Here is a 22708-nt window from a genome sequence, read left to right as displayed (position 1 = left end):
CCCTGGGCCTACAAGAAAGTATATCCCTTCTGAAGTTTTAACTTTCCATTTCCACTGCAGTCAGCAGGCATGGGAACAGACCTTCCAGCTAATTAAAGAGCAGTTCCTTTAGGATGCAGACCTACATTGGCTTCTGGTGCAGACTACCTGCAGGCTTATAACAATGAGAGTGCTGGAGCCTGAAAGACAGGTCTCTGCTATTTTCCAAACCCACTGAAAAGAAAATGTAATGCCCTTCTGCATTTCTGACACGTGGCTGTAGCATCTGCCAGAAATACTGCAAAGTTCACCTGACAAAGGTCAAAGCTTTGGTCACAGATTCTAGTTTAAGTATCCAAAGGCAGCAGAGAGCTGTAACATAGCTACAGTAATGATATACTCTACTAACCAAGCTCACTAATATGAATAGCTACCGATTCTGCTTTGCAGCTTTCCCTCGTGTGACTCAACAGTCAAGGACTGCCTTCTGTCCAGAAAGCTCAGGCAGTAGTTGTACTAACTGGATTAGGCAAAATGACAAGTTATCAGACATGGCACACAAAGAGCTGTGTGTTTCTACCTTCACTCTCCCGACACAGAAAGAGAGAGAGAAGGTGAGGCTACCCCCTAGGACTTTTTCCCCAACGTTAGAGAATCATTCAGTGTAACACCAGTCAATGCTAGCAGGCTACAACTGCAAGTAGCTACTATAGGGAAAAAACCCCTTATGAAGATCTGTTGATCCCTGCTAACAATCAAGAATACCATTTCCTGGCCAAGGGCATTTACTGGAACCAACACTTACATTCTTATCTTTTTCAGGAAATTCCCTGCACTCAGCTTTACCCCTTACCATCCATTCAAAAAAATCTGGTACTGCATCTTTATTGTGCAAAAGTTATTTTCATGTCCCTATAGACACATCTGGATTGCCAGTCCCAGACCACTGACCTGGCCTGGCCTGCCCCCTCTACAGACAGAAGTGTGGACGGGCCAAATTTTCCAATACATCTTCAGTGTAGTCAAAGAGACATGCACAGGATGTGGCCCACTGCTGGAATGTACATTTGGCTTACAGGGAAGATTTGCTGAACTACAAATCTGAGCCTCCACGTGAGAGACTGACTTCTGCTTTTGCCCTGACTTACCTGAGCACAAGCCCAGAAGTCAGCCAAGACAATCTCTAGTTTTTAGAAATATTACTGTCCTAAGATCATTGCCAAAAGAGGGACCATGAAAGCACTTCTAACTTCTAATTACCACCTTTGCTCAGACTAATCTTGTTTATAGTGGCCACACAGACAGGTTGCTACAGCACATCCCAAACACATCACCTAAACACGTCAGCCTCCTGCTCTCTTATCTGTAGAAGTTAACAGGAGTGTTGCTCCTCACTTCCTCAGCTACAAATCCTACCTCGTGATGAAAGAAGCTGTCTCACTGAACAAGCTTCTTCCTCATCACTTCAGGAAGTCTGATGGCCTTCACTCTGATGTAGATAGGCCCCGATAGCTGTTAGTGTGGTGCATTTGGAGGAGGAATGAATCTCTGAGGAACTTTCTAAATTAAAGTGATGGCCCAAGGAAACAAAGCGGGATGGGGATGACAAACAGCAGCCACAAGGAAAAAGAAAGCAAGGTTTTGCTCTGCTGTGTGAAGCTTTTTGACCAGTTTAGCAGCTCTCAACAGGTTGAATATAGCTAGGCAATGACAAGAATGAAGATTTCTCTAAACTATGAAAACTGCCTTGTTATGAGGCCTTTCTAAATGGCCCTCCCATGACCAAAATATCCTGTTGGATGGGCTTCCTCCTCTTCACAGTAATTCAGAGCACATGCAGCTGGCTGGAGGTGGACCCTGCCTACCCTGGGCAAGACACACATTTTAGAGCTGAAACTTAAGTTTAAACTTCTGTTACATGGCTTAGAGTACTTACTGTGCCTGCTCAAGTATCTTTGTTCTTTGGCCCTGCACTGCTAATTCAGTTTTACTGCGTACCTTGGTTGTTACTGCAGGTACCAGCTGTAAGCCACTACCTGAAAAAATCCTGAAGCCTAAGGACGCACCTGCTCCAAAGAAAAGTAGCAGTGGGGTTTTGCTTACTATGCAACAGATTAAAACTGAAGATTTTTTTGTTCCAGAACAAGCACTCGTTTGCCCTTAATGTCTCAGGATAACTAAGAGGTTAGTACTTAAGCCATCTATGCCATTGGTGTTTGACAGACTGGCATGAAGGTAGATACCTTCTGTCAAGGATGCTTGAACCAATTACTGACAAGTTCAACTGAATGTCACAAAGTGGCTCAGGAAGGCTCACCAAGCCTCAGCAAAGCATTACCATCACAATTCCTACCACTAATCATGTTGTAATCTCCTCTGTTAAGGTTAGAGAGTGTGCTTAAAGCCTTCCCAGGTAACTATTTAGCACCAACAGTCAGCACAGATTGTGCAACTCATGAATCATAAGGGAGGGAACTGGAAAAGCTGCTAAGTTTGAGCAAACACTTTTCACCATATATTTGCCTGTCTAGTCTGAGACATTTTTCTTCCTTCAGATATCACTTGCTACCCCGATGTGCAGTTTCCACACGAGCTCAAGACTCCAGCAACAGTCTAAGCACAGCAATATAGTATTAAAGCACTTCTACCGTAATGGTTATTAAGCAGGGATGTTATGGTATCCTTGCAGAGAAGCTATTTTTCCCACATTTAGGTCTAGCAGAACAATAGTTTGTTCATACATGAAGAAGTTATATCCCTCTTTCCCTAGAGAAACAAAACCCTGCTCAAGAATGACTGAATACAATCTCTGTGGTTTGAAGAAACTGAGCTATGTTTTCAGTAGCGTTTCAAACAAAGACTGAAATTCAAAATAGAAAGGCTGCCACTAATGCCTCAGGATGGGAGAAGTGCAGAGGCTACCCTAGGACATGATTCAAACAATACTTTGGACAAATAACTACCTGAATAACCAATCCGCAAGGTCTGTACCTAATCTGAGTTCTGCTGTTACGTAGCCACATCGTTCCCATCTCAAACATCCTTCGTTTGTGTCCTGTTTATGCATGGAGATGCCAAACTTGTGCCCCAGAGTCCACACTTTTGGCAAGGCTATCATGACTCCAGCACTTAAATCAGCAAAAGAGGATGGGGGAAGATGAGGGGAAGAGTTTGTTGACAAAGAGGGAGAAAAGGTGGAAGAAGTGCTTGCTGTTTGGAGGGCATAACAAAAAGATTTAATCTCTTCTTTCAAGATCGACTGTTAAGATTGAACTGCCTGCTCAGCCTATAGTTGGTTTGAATTTCATTTCCTGCAGATTAATAAGAGGCAAGACTGACCAGAGACCTTCCAGTAACTGGCTGGGGCAAATACTTCCAGCCAGGTCTTCCACCAGCCCCAGGTTTTACAGGTAGATCCCAATCAGGCAGCAACAGTCAGGCTCCTCTCCTCACTCTGAGTTTTATAAGGCATAAGCCATTTTAAGAGCCATAAAGCTACTTAAGCATCTTAAGCCAATCTAGGTTCTGTAGCATCAATTTGATCTTCTAAGTCTTACTAGTTTACAGATAAGTAAACCCTTTCAGCACCTGATCCAAGGCCTTAAAACTGCATTAAGAGAGAAAGATGCCATGAAGCAATAGGACAGAAGCACAAACACTAAGCAAGCCTGAAATTCATACATTAATGCTCCCATTTTCACATTGTGCTCTCTCCCCTCCCTTTAACAGCAGACACCTCTTTCAGCCCTCAGAGAGCACAACATGAATGCAGGTGCACAGCTACAGCAATTCCTGAACAGTATGAGCCCAGGCTTCTGCAGCCCTGTTAGTAATGGCCAGCAGAATGTGGCTTGCTGTCTTCTAGCAGAATCCAACTCAACACCACGATATCAGTCTCATTACTTCAGACTCCCACCACATGCTTTCTCTGGACAAGCTCTCCCTGATGCAACTGCATTGTCCAGTATGCTTCTTTGTACAGAAATATCTTCTCCAGCATTTTGTTAAGCCTGAATGCTGCCTTCACTTACTCTTATTAAAACAAACAAACAAACAAACAAACAAAAACCCAAGCAAAAAACCCATCACCAACAACCACCACCTCTTATAATGATCAGTATTCTCCCAAAACGTTTCTCCCAGCAACACAAATGCTTCTGAAAATTACAGGTAAGGATCATGGGATTGCTAGTATTGCTCTTTTCTTAAACCAAAGTCTCAGTACACAGTACTTCAGACAGCAGTACTTCAGACAGCTGACACGTCTTACAAAGACAGCAGTTCTCTCCTCCTCTCAATCCAATTATAAACTCAGACTAATTTCCTGAAATCTTGTGAGGGAGTAGATCCACACTTCAGCATATTTTGCCATTAGACAAGCTGATACCACAGTAAGACTCTTAACCCATTCATATCAGATAAAATTCTCTGTATTCATTCTCTATTACCTTATAAGTGTTCCAGCACTTTTAAGATTATTGTTAGGCAGAAGTCCCTGATTTATGACAAAGTTTTGTCTCAAACAGTGGTCAAACCAATCACGTGTGTCAGCTCCAGCAGTAATAGGTGAAAAGCTTTCCAGCCTGGAGAGGGTCCAGGCCAAAGCACACAGCAGCCAGCACCCCAGAACCAGTGATCAGGTAAGGAACTGCATCGACTTTGGAGAAGTCAGACCAAACTCTGTAAATACAGAGGAACATTTCCAAGTGAGATTAACAGAGTCAAAACACTGTCAAGTAGATTTTAGAGGAATGTATTCAATTATTTTTCTTTAGCCGCTTATCCAGTTATGCTGCCATTCTCTAGAGACTCCGATCCCCGGTAAGAGACTAAACCTGTCAAAAATGCTGAAGAAATAGTGCTAAGCTGCAGTTAGAAGACACTTGGAAAACATTAGGAAGAAACGGCTGTAGTGCAGAAGGGGATCGTTTCACAGTTTTAGTATGTAACCTTGCAATCTCATTAAATCTTTACTTGAGTGAGTCAGATTGGAGCAACTCCCAGCCTCCCTCAGAAGACAAGCCTGCTCTTCTGCACTCTTAAAGCAAACTTCCCACTTTTAACACAGCACCCCAGAGTTTCCATTTCTGAAAAACAGCTCCAGAAAAGTCCACTGTCCCCACTCCACAGTATCAGGACCCACCATGAAAACGATACTGAGATTTTAAGAACAAAGGCGGTTTGATTACACATTAAGCTGAATCACACAGTATGATATCTAAAAGGATAATCACCAAGACAAGCACCATCTGTAGCCTTAGCAGTAGCTTAATACCAGCAAACAGTCTTGTGGTTTGCTCCCACCATGTAATTACAAAGATCATGCCTGGATTTGGTGTAGCACAGAAATTGCATCATTTACTATCAAGGGCAGAAGTACAGAAGCAACCAAGAAGAGGACAATTTGATGCAAGCAATAGGGCCTAGGTTGAGTACTTCACAAAATCTATCCTTGGAGATACTCAAAAGCCACGTGGACATGGTCCATGGACACGGATATTAAAGACCGGTGCTCTTTAATATCTTTATCAGTGACACACACAGCGGGATCAAGCGTCCCTCAGCAAGTCTGCAGATGCCATGAAGCTGAGTGGTGTGGCTGACACAACAGAAGGAAGGGATGCCATCCAGAGGGACCTGGACAAACTTGAGAAGTGGTCCACAAGAACCTCATGAAGTTCAACAAGTCCAAATGCAAGGTACTGCACTTGGGTCAGGGCAATCCCAGACATGAGTACAAATTGTGAGAACCAGTCATTGAGAGCAGGCCTGCAGAGAAGAGCTTGGGGAATGCTGGTGGACGAGAGGCTGGACATGAGCCACCAGTGTGCAGTGTTCTCTGCCTCTACTCTGCCCTCATGAGACCCCACCTGGAGAATTGCATCCAGCTCTGGGATCCTCAGCAATGAAAGATATTGATCTGCTAGAGCAGGTCCAGAGGAGGGCCGCAAAGATGATCAAAGGGCTGGAACACCTCTCCTGTGAAGGTAGGCTGAGAGAGATGAGGTTGCCTGGAGAAAAAAAGGCTCTGGGGAGACCTCATTGCAGCCTTCCAGTACCTAAAGAGGACTTAAGGACAAAAAGCAACTTTTTTCACAGGTAGAGAGTGATAGGACAAGAAGGAACAGTTTCAAACTAGAAGAGGAGAAATTTATATTAGACATTAGTAAGAAATTCTTTACTGTGAGGGCAGTGAGGCACTGGAATAGAAGTGGTGGACATCCCATCCCAGGTTGGATGGGGCCTGAGCACCATGATCTAGTGGGTGGCATTCCTGCCCATAGCTGAATGGGTTGGAACTGGTTGAGCTTTAAGGTCCCTTCCAACCCAAACCATTCTATGGTATGGTCCTGGGGAACCAGCTCCAAGTGGCCCTGCTTGAGCAGAGGGGTTGAACCAGATGGCCTCTGGAAGTCCCTTCCCACCACAACCATTCTGTTATTAACACAATGGTTGTACAAAGTCACAGGCTGCTCACCCAGACAATCCAAGGACCTCACCTCATCAGGAACACAAGGGGTTCTGGCACCCTGCCTCAGGGGAGGTCTGTGGCCAGCCCTTAACCCTGTGAAGTGGATTCGCAAATACCTCCCTGTCAACAGAATAAAGTTCCATTTTCTCCCACGCTTTCTAAACTGAGTATGAACAGAGAGACTTTGCACTTCCACACATCTCCCCAGCATATGGGAGTATTATGACAGCAGACAAGCAAAGCAGAAGCATTTGCTGCAGTAGAGACTATTTTGATTTCACTTAGGAGTCTGCAAGAAAAAGGTTCTTAGATTCTGGCAGGGGAAAGAAGTCTACCGTTTGCATAAAAGGGACAGAGTCACATTTTGCTCACAAAATGAATGAGCAAGCAACTTTCTGGGCCTGACATTTGATTCCAGACACAGAAGAAGCTCTTAGCAAATACGAAAGCATACCACTTCCCCCTGGCCCCCTTTCCCCAGGAGGAAAGTGAATGTATGCCTCTGCAGCAGGAAGAGTTGACACTTGTATTCAAAGAAAAACTTGAAGTAGGCAAATTAGCTATCAGTGCCAGTATGCTAAAGCTGCGTTACAGCAGAAGCCTCTCCTCCTCTTACCCTGCATCAATTAAACAGAGCCCAAGGAAACTAGGATCAAGTTAAGTCTTTGAATTCCCTTCTCAGACTCCTCAATTTATTCTTCATCCACTCCAGTGCGTTTCCTTTATTCCTCCAGCAACTTTCCCTAGTGCTTGCTCTCAGATTCTCCTAGCAAAACTCCTCAGTCCAGAAAAAAATTGACACAAAAGCTTCCAAACACGTGTCAGTTCATCTAGAAATGTCAGCTTACCCTTGAAAAGCACTGGGAGAGTCACTTCTGTGCTCAGGACACAGTAATTTTTAGCACAGTCACTCAAGTCATCCCAAAGTAGTCAGAGCATAGTAACCTCCAGGTGGGCTTCCACAAAGGATGAACACATAACACCAACAGGAGTGACATCTTTTAAAAGCACTGCTAATTTTACCATCAGAAAACAAGAGAGTATGAGAAGTCCATCTTGTCAAACCAGCCTTCTCCTGTTGACATAATTCCACTTCAAATTTCCCTAACATAATGAAGTAAACTGCTAGCTGCCTGCATTCTCATTAGATTCCAACCAATTTTCTAAATGTAGGCAGTGTTCAGATACTTTCACCCATGGCAACCTAACTGCAGACTTGGTGGGTGTTAATTGAAGCATCATTTTGCCTTCTGTTGTTACACACACACCCCGTGTGTCACACTGCTCAGCAGCAGCCTTCACACAGAAGCTTGGCGACCAACCTTTTGCCAAGTTATTTGGACATCTTATTTTCTTCCTGCCTAATCCCCTCACTGGACTACCCTGCCCTTCTCCAGGCTCACAGCATCAAATGGCTTAACACATCCAAACAATATATCAGAAGTCAAGGTACTTGATACTAGCCTGGAGCCATTTCAAGTAAGTTATCAAAGTGAAGACGATCCCAAGCTTCTAACCTACCCTTTTTGTCCTCAAACCCAACTTTAAATTTATTGCAATTTGGATAAGAATTATGCCCTTCCAATAAATGCATATTAAACTGTGGAAATTCGTTTGAAAACTTACAGCTGAATGTAGCGCTTATTGCACACACTGCTGCCAACAGAGAGTGCTGCCACACTGCTGAAGTTCCTGAGACACCAGTTACTTTTAAGTGGTCCCTCCCAAGAAGCACAAACTTTTCTGATTTCTCAAGTCTTACGGCTTCTTGCAGTCACATCATGTTCTTGAAAACTGCAAAGCTGTAAAAATATCCATTTTTGTCCAGAGTTTCCACACACAAGTTATTGGTTGCATGATTAAGCTGCACTCCTGCTGTAGCCTGGCACCTGATTCAACTACCCATGACAAAGATGAGCTTTTTGCCTAAGAATGATGGCAACCAACAGGTTGATATTATTTTCCCTTATCAGGCCTTGACTAACTAAGTTTAAGATTTAGACTGGTGCTGTCAAACAGGTGTAATTGCATAACACAGAGTATAACTTCTCAAACACAAGCAACTGCAAGCTGCAAGCAAGCTGTGTAGAAATCCTATTAACATTTTTGCTCTTGGCTTATCTGAGAGCATAGTGTGAAATGTCTGTGAAACCATAAAACTCTGCTTTCTCATCAGTAGAAGTGCACTAGTACAATAAATATGCAGTCATATACACCCCAGAAATCTCTCAGGTCATAAGAACATGCTCCTGATCTCTCTTCCTCCAGTCAAATCACACCTTTAGACTAGTAATGGTTTTTGCCACAAAGCCTTTGGAGAAATAGCCTGTCCATGAGGTACGTAAAAGCAGACAATAGACACTGAGCCAGTTACACTGCTTAGCCAAGCAGATAAGCTCATAATGAAGACAAGCCATTATTATTCATCTACATTTCTCTTACTGCAGAGTTTTGGTGAGCACTCCTAAACTTAAGAAAATAAAACCTAACAAAGGAGTGCTAATGACACACCACCAGATTGCTAGTATAAAACACTCGTGCATCAGTTCATTATCACTGGGTATCTCTCACTTGAAAACCCAGAGTAAGTTGTGTTGTTTCCTCTGCAGCACCAAACAAGATACATTACCTATTCCTTCACAGTCCAGCATTTTGCCAGTCACCTTATAGTAGTACAACTGTGTCGTACTTGAAGCGTACACAACTGTGTAGTGCTTGAAGTGTCCCATTCCAGACAGAGTTTGGCTGCTGTTTGCCCACACTGCTACATGGCACACCCAGCTAGGCAGTACCGATTCCTGCAGTGCTTCCAAACAGATTGGGAGCAATGGCTGTCACTAGTTAAGGGGCCTTGGACCACATTCTGCCAGGGCTGCAAATTGGACAAACTCAGGATGTGGGCTTGAATATGGCTGCACTGCTCTTAATCCCATTTAAGAGATGAGAGGGAGAATCCTGCAACTTCTCATGCAACGACCAGCAGCAATTCACTAACAAACCAACTGCACTGACTAGCTTTTTTTCCTAATATAATGGAGATAATGCATCTACCTTTAGAGTATTATGACCACTGAAGTTGCTATTATATTACGTACTCTGAGATTTTATCCGATTGATATGTCCTTGACTCACTTTTAATGTTGCCTGAGCTGAGTAAATCCTGTTAAGAGACATTTGCCCCTACTCCAAGTCAGACTAGGACAGTAAATTAAATGAAACTGTTATCCTAAAGAGATACTGCTGTCACATAAATCAACAGTCATAAAACTCATAAAACTAATCACTCCAACAGCTAAGGAAGGCAAAGAAAAAGGTCAAGAAAGTTTGTCCACAGATGATTACACACAAAGACATAAAGCTTTCAAGGATTTCCAGGTCCTAGAAGACTGGAGCATACTCCCTTCTATCAGATCAGACTTTGGACATGAGATGTCACTTTTTGCCTCTGTGTGACATTACAGGCAACCTATATTTTCTTTTTTACAACCTACACAGGTTCAGATCATACAAGTACTGATCTATCAAGATTTTGAAGCACTATTCATATATTTTTGCACAATCTAGTTGTGTCTCAGTCCATTCCACACAAAGTAAAGTTTTCCGAAATATCAGCATGCTTGGATAAGCTGATTTCCACGCTCATCATTTATATTTCACAGCAAAGTAGAACAAGCTAAACCATTCATTTTAGTGAAGTATATGAGAGTGGACAAAACTGGAAATACCCATCTCGATGAACATAAAGTCAGGCAGACATTTTTCCTGGTTCTGGTACAGTTGACATGATGGAAACTGCAGGAGGGTGGAAAAGTGCAGTGCGTCTGAAGGACCAAAGTCTGAAGGATGTCTCTCAAAGGAAATTGAACTTCATCTCTAAAAGCAGGTGGGGGAGGAAAGAAGGGAAGGGGGAGGGGTTGTTGGTTTTTTGTTTGTTTGTTCAGTTTTGTGTGGGTTTGGTTTGAGAGATTTTTTGCTGGGGTTCATAGTTTGGGGGTTTTTTTGTAAAGAAAGCAGGCCTCCACTGATTTTAGTGAGCAGCTGGTCCAGAACTGCACTGTTCTACAAGTTGCCTCCTCCCAGTGTTTGACCTGGAAATGAACAAACTCCAAAAATAAAGCTTTACACTGCTAAGTGAATTCCAAGTTTAGCATCATTCCCTATTGCACAAACTAATCCACCACACTGCCCATTTCACAACTCTAATTGTCAATACATACATTCATGGCCATTCTGAGCACAGGTCATGCTCTAGTGTGAGTTTAATAGATCTGTTCTGTGTAATGGATTTACCTGGTAGACTTTTCAAACTTTATGCTTAAGGACTGCTATAGCTGATACCCAGGTTATTGTTACATCAGGTTTGGCACATCATAGCTCAGCCACCAGCACAAAAAACCACTCAGAATAATTCAGAGATTAAACAGTTATTAATAATGTAATTCAAAATTTTTCATTCTAGTAAAAACTGGATCAGGATACTGAAGAGGGGAAAGTCCAAGCACTGCCTTGCATACTGCTGTCAATCCCCAAGTGTGACCTTTACTAGGGAGCTGTGATATGGCATTATAAACAAAAAGCCACCACACCCCACAGAAATGCTGCTGGCACCACCTTGCAGGAAAGGGAGACAAGACCTCTCCAGTAACATTACCTTGGAATAGGAAGATTAGAGAAGTTTTGTCACTTTACTTGACACTTGTTCTATCCTCAGTTTATCAGTTTTCCTTTCCAAAAAGCTTAAAAAGTCTTCTTAGCAAATCTTGACAACACACACAGGTCTTCCTTTGACTTCTGTATCCCTCTTCCCATGCCACATTTTCACTTTTTCAAAAGATGCTTCTTGGATACGAAAGTACTCTTCATTGAGGATGGGATGGAAGTATGTTTCTGGGATTCACCCAAGTGAAGTTTGCTCTTGAATTGTAAATAAGAAACAACCATATTAAAGACTTCACATACCAGTGTGTTAAAACAGAATTAAAGAGGACTGTAAATTTATTCCAGTAAAGCTCTCCCTTCTGCCATCTATCCCAAAAACACTCCCTCACCACTGCAGGAAGTACTCAACAGGTCACTCTGCTGATTCCACTGACACTCAAGTTATTTTCCCTCTTATACAATCTTCAAAAATCTTTCATGCCAAAAAACCTGCACAGTGACAGGCATGGAAGCCAATCGAAACCATTCAGCTTCAAAGCATCAACTCCAACAGGTTTCTCTTGCTGCTGTTTAGATATATGCAGAAACTAATTCTCCCTGCTCACAGCTGCTCATCAACCATAGCATTCATGTTCATCTGCAATTCACACACAAAGGTAGCAAAGCAGGATGCCCCAAATACCCTTTAAGGGTGGTGTAAGTTTCCCAATTAAAGATTTGCTCAGTATCTGTAATGTACCATAGAATGGCTGGGGTTGGAAGGGAGCTTTAAAGGTCATCTAGTTCCAGTTCCCCCTCCAAGGGACATCTTCAATTAGATCAGGTTGCTCAGAGCCTCATCCAATGTTTCCACTGGACCTTCCAAACGTCCAGTGGACCATCTAAAACCTCCAATATTTGTTTCCAGGAATCAGGTATCCACCACCTCTCTGGGCAACCTGTTCCAGTGTTTCACCACGCTCACTGTAAAAGAATTCTTCTTTACATCTAGTCCGAATATACCCTCCTTTAGCTTAAAACCATTAACCCTTGTCCTATTGCAACAGGCTTTACTAAAACGTTTCCCATCTTTCTTGTAAGTTCCTTTTAAGTACTGAAAGGCCACAATAATGCCTCCATGGAGCCTTCTCTTCTCCCAGCTGAACAACCCCAACTCTCTCAGCCTTTCCTTGTAGGAGAGGTGCTCCATCCCTCTAATCATCTTTGTGGCCCTCCTCCAGATCCAATTTAACAGGTCCAAGTCCTTTCTCTGCTGAGGACCCCAGAGCAGGACATGCTACTCCAGGTGGGGTCTCATTAGAGTGAGGAAGGGGAGCAGAATCACTTCCCTCAGCCTGCTGGCCATGATTCTTTTGATGCAGCCCAGGATGCAGCTGGCTTTCTGGGCTGAAAGCACACACTGTTGGCTTATGTCCAGTTTTTCATCCACCAGCACCCCCAAATCCTCCTCTGCAAGGCTGCTCTCAATCCCTTCACTGCCCAGCCTGCATTAAAGTCCGGGGTTGCCCTGACCAAGAACAATTTACAGGAACAAACCGTACATTTAACACAGTGACCAACTTGCAGTTCAGAAGCTGGTGTTTTAAGCAACACACCCAACGGGTGCATTGGGCAGAAGGCTCACTTACCATTACAGACATGCTCTCGGAGAACCAACCACCTTTCCGGCATGACTGGTGGGCTGTTAAAACCAAGTCCTCAAAACCATGACTGAACAAGTACTCCCAAACATAAACCAGCAAAACCATGAAACTTCTTCTTCTTTACAGAAGCGCTCTGTATTGTCCGACCAACCGGACCAGCAGGCAGCCAGTGCAGCACTGCACACAGTGGCCAAATCCTCAACACATGCTGCGGCAGCTGTTACACATCTCCGGCAGTTGTTACATGCCTAGTGAGCTTCTGGGTTTTTCCTCCCTTGATAGGAAACATAACCTAACAAGTTTATATTGAACAGCAGCACTGGTTGCTGGAACTGAGTAAGTAAGAATGCACTGGGAGTGATTTCTGTGGAAAAAATTAACTGCTGGAGACAACACAGTCCTAAACCAAATTCTGCCCCCAACAATAATCAGAGATTCCTCCAGAAAAATCAGTAACATAGCTGACCAAGTATTTAAAGATTAACATGAAGAGCAGGAAAGCAAGGTTTGTTTGCATATAAAAATCAAGATCTTATTCAAAAAGCCATTCAGACACTGCATTTTACTTTCCCAAAGAAGTGTACTACTACCTGCTTAGTGCCCACACTTGTTCTGCTACACTGAGTAAAGTGCCAACGAGATCAGTATACAAAACTCAAATAGCAGTTCACAAAATACAGACAGGTGTACCTCATCATTTGCTAGAAGTGTATTAAGAAATGCAAAGGTATTTCAGGTAAGGCTACCATTTAAGACTGATTACTATAAACAGTTATTTAAATGGTAGCAGTGACTGTTTATTCCTTCATCAGTCTTCAGATAAGGAGATTTAAAGGAGGTGCCTAGAACACATCTCTACTGCAGTTAAGCACTGCTTTAATGGAGAAAATAACAGTAAAGCTTCAAAGTCTTCCCCTCCTTCCAAATTACTGCATTTAAATAATATAACAGTAGCAGCCAGCTAGAAGCTGCAGTAGAGTTTTTAATAGTTAAGCTATATAAATGACAACTTCTATAATGCACAGGATTCCATACACACATCCTTAACCAGGGTTTGGGATGTGTGTCCCCAGCCCAAGCTTGGGGCTGAGGTCCTCATACACCCTGCAGCAGGAGCTGGTAGGGAAAGATAGCGTGCAGGGATCCAGCCATGGCCTGAGACCTGGGAGAACTAGGGAGATGAACCCATGATGTGCTCAATCTTGCTTAGTAAGATCAGGGATGCTTGACAAGAAGCAGCACAAACCCAGAAAATGGCAAGCTGGGGTTGTGGCCTCCTTCAGATGTACAGACAGTTCTCTTTAGGATCCTCTGCAGGAACTTCTGCTCCCTGCTCCTTCAAGTGTCTCCAGAGGTGGTGATGGACCACATGGCAACGCTCTGAATACAGTGAGTGGACTCATCCCTTGCTCAAGGGCCCACACACCACCTACTTGGGATAGCAGAGCTGCACAGCACCTGAAGAGTCTGCCCAGGCAGCAGACACAAAGGGTTGTCACAGAGTACAAGAAGGTAAAACAAATACCTGCCAGGCAGGCACCAGAGCAGTCTTGAGAGAAGAGAAAGACAAGAAGTCATTTCAGGTCTGTTATCTTACTCAAGAACAAATTCTCCGCCAAAAAATAAAAAAGTTTTGGAGCACAGCACTGCAAGTGGCTTGTCGAGGAGATGAAACACACAGAATGAATGGTGCTTTTCAGAGCTCATGGCTCCAAGCTAAGCACATTGCAGTAAAACAGTTCATTTTCCTTCTGCCGAGACAGTGACATCTGGCCACAGGAAAGTCAATATTTAAATCAGGCTCCATTCCCACCCCTTGCCTAGGCTGGTACTACTTCCAATGCTCCTCATGCCTGAACGCATGTGAGTTGCTCAGAAAGCCTCTTCAGGGACTGCCTAGCACAGATGTGAGTGGTGCTATGGAAACAGCGTGCAACAGCCTGTGATCTGCTCTTGCAGACTGAGGCCTGTCTGTGCTCAAGCATAAATCCAACCTCTGCCAACAGTAATCAAAGTGCACTGAAGAGTCAGCAGGTTAAAAACAGTGATTAATTTGGGGGCTTCTGCTCTGTCTTCGGCCTGCTTGCCAAGACTCCTCCGATGTAGGCAAAACACTTCTGAGCTGTCCGAAGGGATTTCTCTTCTACAGTGACTAGAGAGCGAGGCACACTTCAGCCAGTGTGAGCTGTGCCCATTTTATATGCCTGACCCTTCTTCTGAGTTGGAAGTACTGGTTCCTACTTACAGGACAGCTTCTTTAAAGACAAGGCAAGTCCTCATACAGCTCCATTCCTGGAGCCTGTGAGGAAAAGAGGGGGACATATCAGGACCTTGAGCTACTCTGCAGAGACTACTGGGTACTAGAAGATGTAAGTTCAGTGAAATTGCCTTCTTTAAAGGCCACCCTTCCCATCAGCAGCTGCAGATGCCCATTATTATCCATGTATTCCCAGAGACTGGACTGCTGTAGATCACTGCAATGAATGTCAGGCATTCAAGTGGAATGCCTCAAGTGGAAGCATCAGAGGGGTTTCTTTTAAATTCTTCTACCCTGATCCAATTAATCAAGACTCTAATGTCACAATGTGATACATGATTAGTTTGAGAACACACTAAGACAGAGAGATCAGTAGGATCACTTATTGCTCATCTTGGCACTCCTGCTAGTAGTTTAATTAAAGTACTTTAGAAAAAAGTAAACAAAGCAAAACAGGCATGAGCAACATTCCCAATGCTCACAACTGAAACATGCAGTTTGGCCAGGCTAAAGAGCAGTTAAGAAGCATTACTTACAAAGGTTTGTTTTCAAACTTTTTGAGGTTCTTCTCATGAATCGAGATCGCTGCCAGCCACGGGACAGGAGAAGCATCTGACTGAGAACACCAACTCCAGCCCAGGTTGCCTTTCTTGGCACATCTTTTCATCTCGATCCTGGGCTTAGGGGGCTCTGATGAAACACCACTTCTCTCTAGCTGCTAGAGAAGGGAAAGCAAAACAGGAGAAACACCTGCTCTTCTGCCTCTGATAGCCTCATCCACTGCCCCCAGCAAGTTGCAGGTGGTTCAACAGCCTCTTTGTTACTCCACAATATGACATTACCACTGCTAGTGACAGGACTTAAGCTTTGAACTGAGTAAGACCTCAGGACTAGAGGCTTGTCAGGCTTGCACTGTCTCAACACTTCTTAATTTGCCTGCAGCTTTGTTTTACTTGGCATATGTCAGAGAGCAGAGACATGGGAGGAGAGAGTACAGGCATGGCACAAGTAAAGGGACACAGGGTTGACAGCAGAGATCCCACAGCTGTAAGAAACTCATCACTTGCCAACAGAGATCTGCAATTGGACAAAACTATTTTAGAGGTAATAAAGAGAACAAAGCAATAATATCTAACATATCTAAAAGGCATTTTATGTAATAGATTTGAATGTAACGTGGAGCTTGCAGAGCGATGAAAGAAACAGCAAATGTGTAAAAAGCAAACACAACAGAAGGATTCCAGTGAATCCTACAGTGAGGAAGAAACCACCACCATCCTATTCCTCCCAGCAAAGGATTCACAAGATGGCAACTTTCTGTAATATCCCTGTCACCACCAAAATGACACTACTAACCTCAGAAGTCAGGGGAAGGATGAGAATAACACCAAGAAAATGTGTAAAAACTAAGTGCATATGTTACCTTTATTATTACCAAGACTTCATCTGCATAAATAGTCTTTTTCTGTAGTAGGATCTAAACTAGTTATAATTCTTGAATTAGATTGTTAAAATGGCAATTACATTAACAATAAATTATTGGCTTTCTTTCTATACACACACACAAAGCATGCTTCCTCTTTGCCTATGAAGCTTTTAAGCACAGCAGGCATTTGTTGTGCTGCTGAGAGGCTACAGGAGAGGGGCAGTTCAGAAGCCTGTCACTCCAAACCACATGTGGCACGGCATGTTCCTATAGACCTCCGTTCTCCAGAAAATGGAACATTCCAGGATTAGCCAAGGCAGCATTTGCTGTGCCACTCCACTGTCAGTCAGCACTCAAGGACACTTATTGCTCTGCTCTCACACTCTGGAATAGAGAAGTCAGCTTGCAAAACAGGAAAGCTGCCTCTTTCAGTGACAACATTCACACCACAATAATAGTTCTGGTTTCTCTCTAGATAGCATCATCCATCCACCCCTTTCTGCTCGGGGGCAGAGGAGAAGGAGGAAGACAAGCAAGAGGAAATGACAGGAGTGACACTGAACCCTCAGGAGAGATCCAGATTAGAACCTTCTGGGTAGCTGGTCTGTTACTACGGCCCTTTTCAAAAGAGAGGGCTTGCAGTAGAAAGCCTGCCCTACAAGGTTTTTGAGTGAAGGCTCCCAGTCACTCTGGCTAACACACATCCAAATACGAGGAATTTTGAAGACACTACCTCTGAGAGAAAGCTGTTCCTCTGGAGTCTTAAACTGACGCTGATACAGAGTGACAGTGGTGGCTGAAAAAGAGCATTTCAATTTAGTGTTTAATCTCACTTAATGTTTTCAGTCACCCTTTGTTTGACATTTTTCTGCTTACTCACTGCAGGATATTAGAAGAACAAGGGTAAATACCTCCCTTCCTCCAAAAGCTTTGAGCAAATCTCAAATCAGAAGTGCCCATATAACAAAGACTTCACCAGAGGCAACAGTGGGGTCATCATCATCCTACCTGGAGGCTTCTCTTAAAAGCATGAAAAACCCTACACCCATCAGATGTCTGCTGCACAGGGCTCAGCAACAAACACTGTTGCTTCTTCCTATTAAATTAAGAAGGGAGGAGTTTGGGCTATTTTCTTTTGAAAGCTGGTCAAGACAACATTGGCTTCCAAGATGACTCCCTGCTGCTGCCACAGAAACATCACTTTTTTAAGAGATACAGCAAATATCCTTCCTTACCTGCAGCAATGTCCAGCACCCTCACGAATCAGCAATCCACAAACAGCTCACTGATTTTACATGGCAAATCTAGTTCCTTGACTAGACTTCCAAGACTTCTCTCTCACAACTGTGGGGATCCCAGCCAATGACAATTGCCAGGACTCCTTCCTGTGAAGGAAGAGGACAAAGCCTACCCAGCACCCTAGCCTTTACAACATTCAGGGCAGCCAAAGCAGCTTTTGGGGCGTGCATAGCAGAAAGCACCAGAAGCCCCAACACTCATTTCCCTCATCACCTGGCTCCTCCCAGGACTATAGTGACATCTGGCTCACAAAGCAGAGGCTGTTAGTCAAAGGCTGCTGTATTTAGCAGCTGTAGAAGACAAGGGGAAAAAAAGACAAGGTAGACAGGAGCAAGAAAATGAATACGAATAATGTTCCCAAGGCAGAGTAGTGCAGTATGTGGTTACTGACAGCCCTGCAGATGGAAGGGGCTGCACTCTGCAGCCTCCAGGCACAGCTAATAGCAGCTCAATAGCACTCGTGCCCAGGCCAGGAGAGGTGTTAACATATGGCATGAAAAACCAGCCATGAAAACCAGCTGTTCCCACTTTACCCACAAAGCACTCAGATCTAGCAGAGCACAGCACTTGCTCAGCCTGTGCCAGTGCATTCTTAAGTCAAAGTCAGTCTGAGCCTACAAGGTCTCCCATTTTTCCAGTGGGCATTTGCAGTGGGAAAAAGGGGAACCATGGGCTGCTTCAAAGTGTAGAAAACTGGAACAAAAGGACTTGCATCAATTTCATGTCACAGTGATTTTAAAAGCCCTAAGCAGTTACAGCTTGGCCTCACTGGAGGATCAAAGGACACAGATCCTTAGCTAAGCTTTCCTTACACTGAAAGGTCTTAGAGTAGACCCTACTCTGGCTGAGTGAGGGATTGTCTTGACTGCATGTGACCAGCTGGTTGCACGGAACTGAGACAGAAGATCTATGCATACCACAACATAGATTCTTTCCACAGCTGTAGCGCTGGGCTGATCCCCTCCTCCATATTCTACTGAAGTGAGTGCAAGTGTGAATGAAGAGTTCAAGTTACCCTTCAATGCTCAGGCATTGGAGAAGGCAGGAACAGCTGACATTGCTCCAACCTCCAGCTGCCCACCCACCAACAGTGCATCAGCAGCTCCAGTGTCCCTCCAACACAGGGCACTGACCCCCTGCATTTCAGTACCTCGTTCATGCACTGGCTGAGAGGGGAGGACAGCAACTCTATTGAAAAGCTCACATAATGCCACTCCACCAAGTCAGGGCCCTCAGTCTGAGTCAGAACAAGGAGATTTCCCCCACCAACAGTTTTTCATGCAAGAGAAAGGAAAACTTGCTGCTGTTCAAGGGACCTGCTCATGTAACTCTTCTGAGATTTTTTTCCTTTTTTTTTCCATCTTCAAGTCACTGCAACAGATGCTCAGATCATTCTTCCTTTGCAGTTCCAAAAACAGTAGTCCACTCATATTTACTTACAAGTGTTTGATCTCACAACTGCACGTTAAGGGGAAAAAAAATCATACCTACAGTATTGCAAGTACCTACTGATTAGAAAACTAATAAAGCAACAGGAAAAGGTGCAGCTTTGTCCATTAGGACAGTGGGGGAAATTTTGTCCTACTGCCAGCAACAAGTTCTTTCTGCACAAAAAAGAACATTCAAGTCCATTCTGTCAGCCTGAGAACTGCAAGTCAAGGGTCTAGGAGAAGAAAGGCTTACATAGTCGCTCAAGAAATCACATGTAGTGTTTTGAGACTCTTAAGTACCACAAAGGCTGAAGATTTTGAAAGACATCAGGTTACACAAGTGAAGAGCTGCTGAAGCATAAGAGGAACCCCTGAACACAACATCAGAGATGGGGCATTACTAGATAACTGTGCTGTGCTGCTTGTCTTTGTGGCATTGCTCAGTGGCACAGTCCCCTTGTAGGGGCAGCTTCATCCTTATTTTTCTGGTGAACTGTACCAGCACTAACAGTAACAGTAGCAAGCCACAGAGAGACTCTTTTTGCAAGAAAAACCAGGTACTGTTATGATTTTTTTTCCTTTGGGGGCGGCAGGGCAGGGCAGAGAGTAAGGCAGAATCTTTTTGAAAACACAACTACAATTATTAGTCAATTCAGCAACTAAGTCCATGCAGTGGATCAGATTTTTGTCCATGGCAAGTTAATGAAAAGCAACAAAACAAGGGACTTCTCATCTCAGCATAGTATTATATCCATTTGGCTTGAGCTGACACTACTGCTTTGGTGTTTGCAACCACAGAACAAGAGGCCCTGGGTACTTTCAGTCCTCTTTCCAGAGCATATGGAATGCACCGAGCACCATGTGCAGACATTCAGCCAGTCCAAACATCCCTTCGCTGAAAACAGACACTTCAAGTGAAAAGTTGCTCGATGGTTCTGACGCTGCTGATGGTAGGCTGGTAACACCTGTTTAGGGACTGCTGCCAAACCTGAGTGCTCGAGAGAGAAGGAAGACTTAAACATGTACTACACAAGGGTGGTTAGCCTTGTCTAGCTGCAGTTTTACCATAGATTAACATAGATTTTCTTCCCACCTCCTAACTTTCACTAGCTGAGAAAGCTGTTGTCATAACAACAGAGTGACTCGCACTTTTAAACAAATTAATTTCGGGTTAGAGGAGGCCCCAGAGACAGGACCTGGCAGCCTGGACTTTAACCATGTACGTGGCTTTAGTAAGTAATAATATCTATCATTAAGCACAATTTCCGATGCAAGCACTCCAGTTTGCCAGGGAAAGTGGTCTTTGAGGGCTAACTGGCAGGGAACTAGAAGCCATTAACTAACAGGCACAAGTGCATTGGCTGTTCTAGACTTTCCCACTGTACCCGCAGGTCTTCACCTCACCATGAAAAGAAAACAGCATAATCACTCCAAAAAAAAGGCAGAGGAAGAAGGTGTTGCACCACATTTGCTCCACAGCAGTCAGTTACATCACACTAGGTACACTATTCTGATAAACATCCCGAGGTGCAGTACCCTTTGTACAAAGCAGTATTTATAACAAAAATTAGTTCAATAGCAAAACAAGACCCTAAAAAGTGTCAGCACCGTCACCAAAGCTTTTCGAAAAGATCTTTCCCATCGAAGTCATTCAAGATCCTGCAGCTGCAGGGACATTTGTCTTTTAACAGAATGGGCTCAAACGCAAAGAAAAAACTTTTGGGCAAATACTGAATCAGTTTTAATGCTCCTGCAGTTGGAATTAAAATTCTGATGAAACTGAGAGTTGTGCTGTTTTCTGGTTGATCAATTCTGTTTGTTAGTCCCCGTGAATAGGCTTTGGGGATTGTTTTCTTTTTTTTTTTTTTTTTTTTAAATATATATTGACAATAGACAAAGGACTTCAGAATGGTTGAAGGAACCTGCCCGAGGAGGTTCGGCCACCCCCCAGATTATCTTCAGCTTGGGCAAAGATAACTTGCCCTTTTCTCTATGTACAGAGAAACTCAGAAGTCACTGCTAATTGTACAAGTGTACTACTCAAGCCTTGAAACACTTAACCGAGAGCAAATCAAGGCTGGTGCCTGCCTCAGCTCATCTGGTAGAGCAGAGAACTCGATTGCACAGAGTCAGGGGTTACATTCCCAGCACCTCGCGTGTCTCCAACACCGCAGCCACCACAAGTGAACACTTCCTGCCATCCCGAGTACTCTGAACAGGAAAACCCTGAATGAAATCAGCCCAAGGGCTCAGACACTGAGCTGGGCCAACCAGCCCTGACAGGTAGCTTAGTGACCCCAGCCTGCCTTACTTCGCCTAGTGGAAAGCAGCTGGTGTGTAGCTCAGTACCACACCATTTAAAAGACTCCAACTGATCCATGGACCAGTAGGACAAACATAATATACCTCTGTGGAAGAAACTTTCATGGCAAGAGATCCTGTTTGCCTGCATTCAGGTCAGCTTTCATCAAGGCACCAACTACTCTCTTGGGTAAGTAGTCCCAAGGGGTTTTGTTTTAAATAAACCATTAAGTTTTAGGAAGAGCGTTTCAGCCACGGCAGCTAGGACAACAGTCTTCCCAGGCAAAATGCACACCATCGCCCTCCTCAAACCACAGAGCCACAGAGGCGCCAGACCTGCTACCTCTCAGGGGTCGAGGGGCAGCTGCCCAAATGGAGCTGCCAGCTGCAGAGCAACCCCGGGATGGAGAGAATTAAGTGGGAACAAACCCTGTGAACAGCGCTGGTCAATCAAAAGTTGCACACTCGTAAAATGGAAGCGCTCTACTTTTACTCCAGGGTGAAAGCAGAAACTTTACTCACACCCCCACACCCCGCGGGAAGGCCGGGATGCGCTGCCCGTGCATCCCGCGGCCCGGGGGTGGCGGGGGGGCCCGGCAGCCGCCCCGTGCTCCGCGCCCGCCCCCCGGTTCCGCATTTCCCGAGGCGACGGTCGGCGCAGCCCTGCCCAGGCCGGGGGGCGCTCCTTCCGCACCGCCCCGGGCTCCAGATCCGCCCGGGCCGGCCGGGCAGGGCAGGGCAGGTCCGGGCCGAGCGGCGAAGGGCTGCGAGAGCCACCGCCGTGCGCGCCGCACGCAGCGCCAGGCACCGCCACCCGCCGGGGGCGCCGCGGCAGCAGCGCCCGCCCCCCGCCCTACCTTGGTCTCTCGGGGGCTCCATGGCGGCCCCGCGACCGTCCGGTGCCCCTCCCGGCTCCGCGCCCGGCTCCGCGCCCGCCGCCTGCCCCGCCGGCGCCTGGCTGGCAGCGGAGGCACCGCCCGTGCCCGGGGGCGGGACCGCGGCCCGTCAGTCAGAGCCGCGACCCGCCCAGGTGAGCGAGCCCCGCCCCGCACAGGTGAGCGGCCCCCGAGCCCTCCCCCGGACAAGGACCTCACCGACTGTATTCCTGGCTCTACAGAGCCCCTGAACCTCGGTGCTGGACGCCGGCAGCTAGTGCTGCCGTATGCCCTGGCTGACACCGCCTGGCACGGACAGCGTGAGAAGAGGCAAGAACAACCTGCTGCTCGCAGCTGATGCGATGGG

The 22708-nt window shown here is 45.1% G+C and overlaps 1 protein-coding gene across 2 annotated transcripts in view; it reads right to left on the bottom strand.

Annotated features, from left to right (window-relative positions):
• Window positions 1-22396, bottom strand: part of TPD52 (tumor protein D52) — a 118702-nt gene extending 96306 nt beyond the window's left edge. The window contains exons 1-2 of one of the 2 annotated variants that reach the window (XM_027750504.2): window positions 22324-22396; window positions 15547-15728 (exon numbers count right to left, since the gene is read on the bottom strand). In XM_027750504.2, the coding sequence (XP_027606305.1) occupies window positions 15547-15622 (76 nt within the window). In that variant the 5' untranslated portion in view covers window positions 15623-15728; window positions 22324-22396. The remainder of the gene's footprint in view (window positions 1-15546; window positions 15729-22323) is intronic. The other variant, XM_027750513.2, reaches the window with a different exon arrangement.
• Window positions 22397-22708: the final 312 nt, after the last annotated feature.

This window comes from Pipra filicauda, unplaced genomic scaffold, assembly GCF_003945595.2.
Source record: "Pipra filicauda isolate LSUMZ 115617 unplaced genomic scaffold, ASM394559v2 scaffold400_size1120237_pilon, whole genome shotgun sequence".
In the NCBI taxonomy this organism is placed as follows: Eukaryota; Metazoa; Chordata; class Aves; order Passeriformes; family Pipridae; genus Pipra; species Pipra filicauda.
This window is presented reverse-complemented; position numbering and strand designations above follow the sequence as displayed.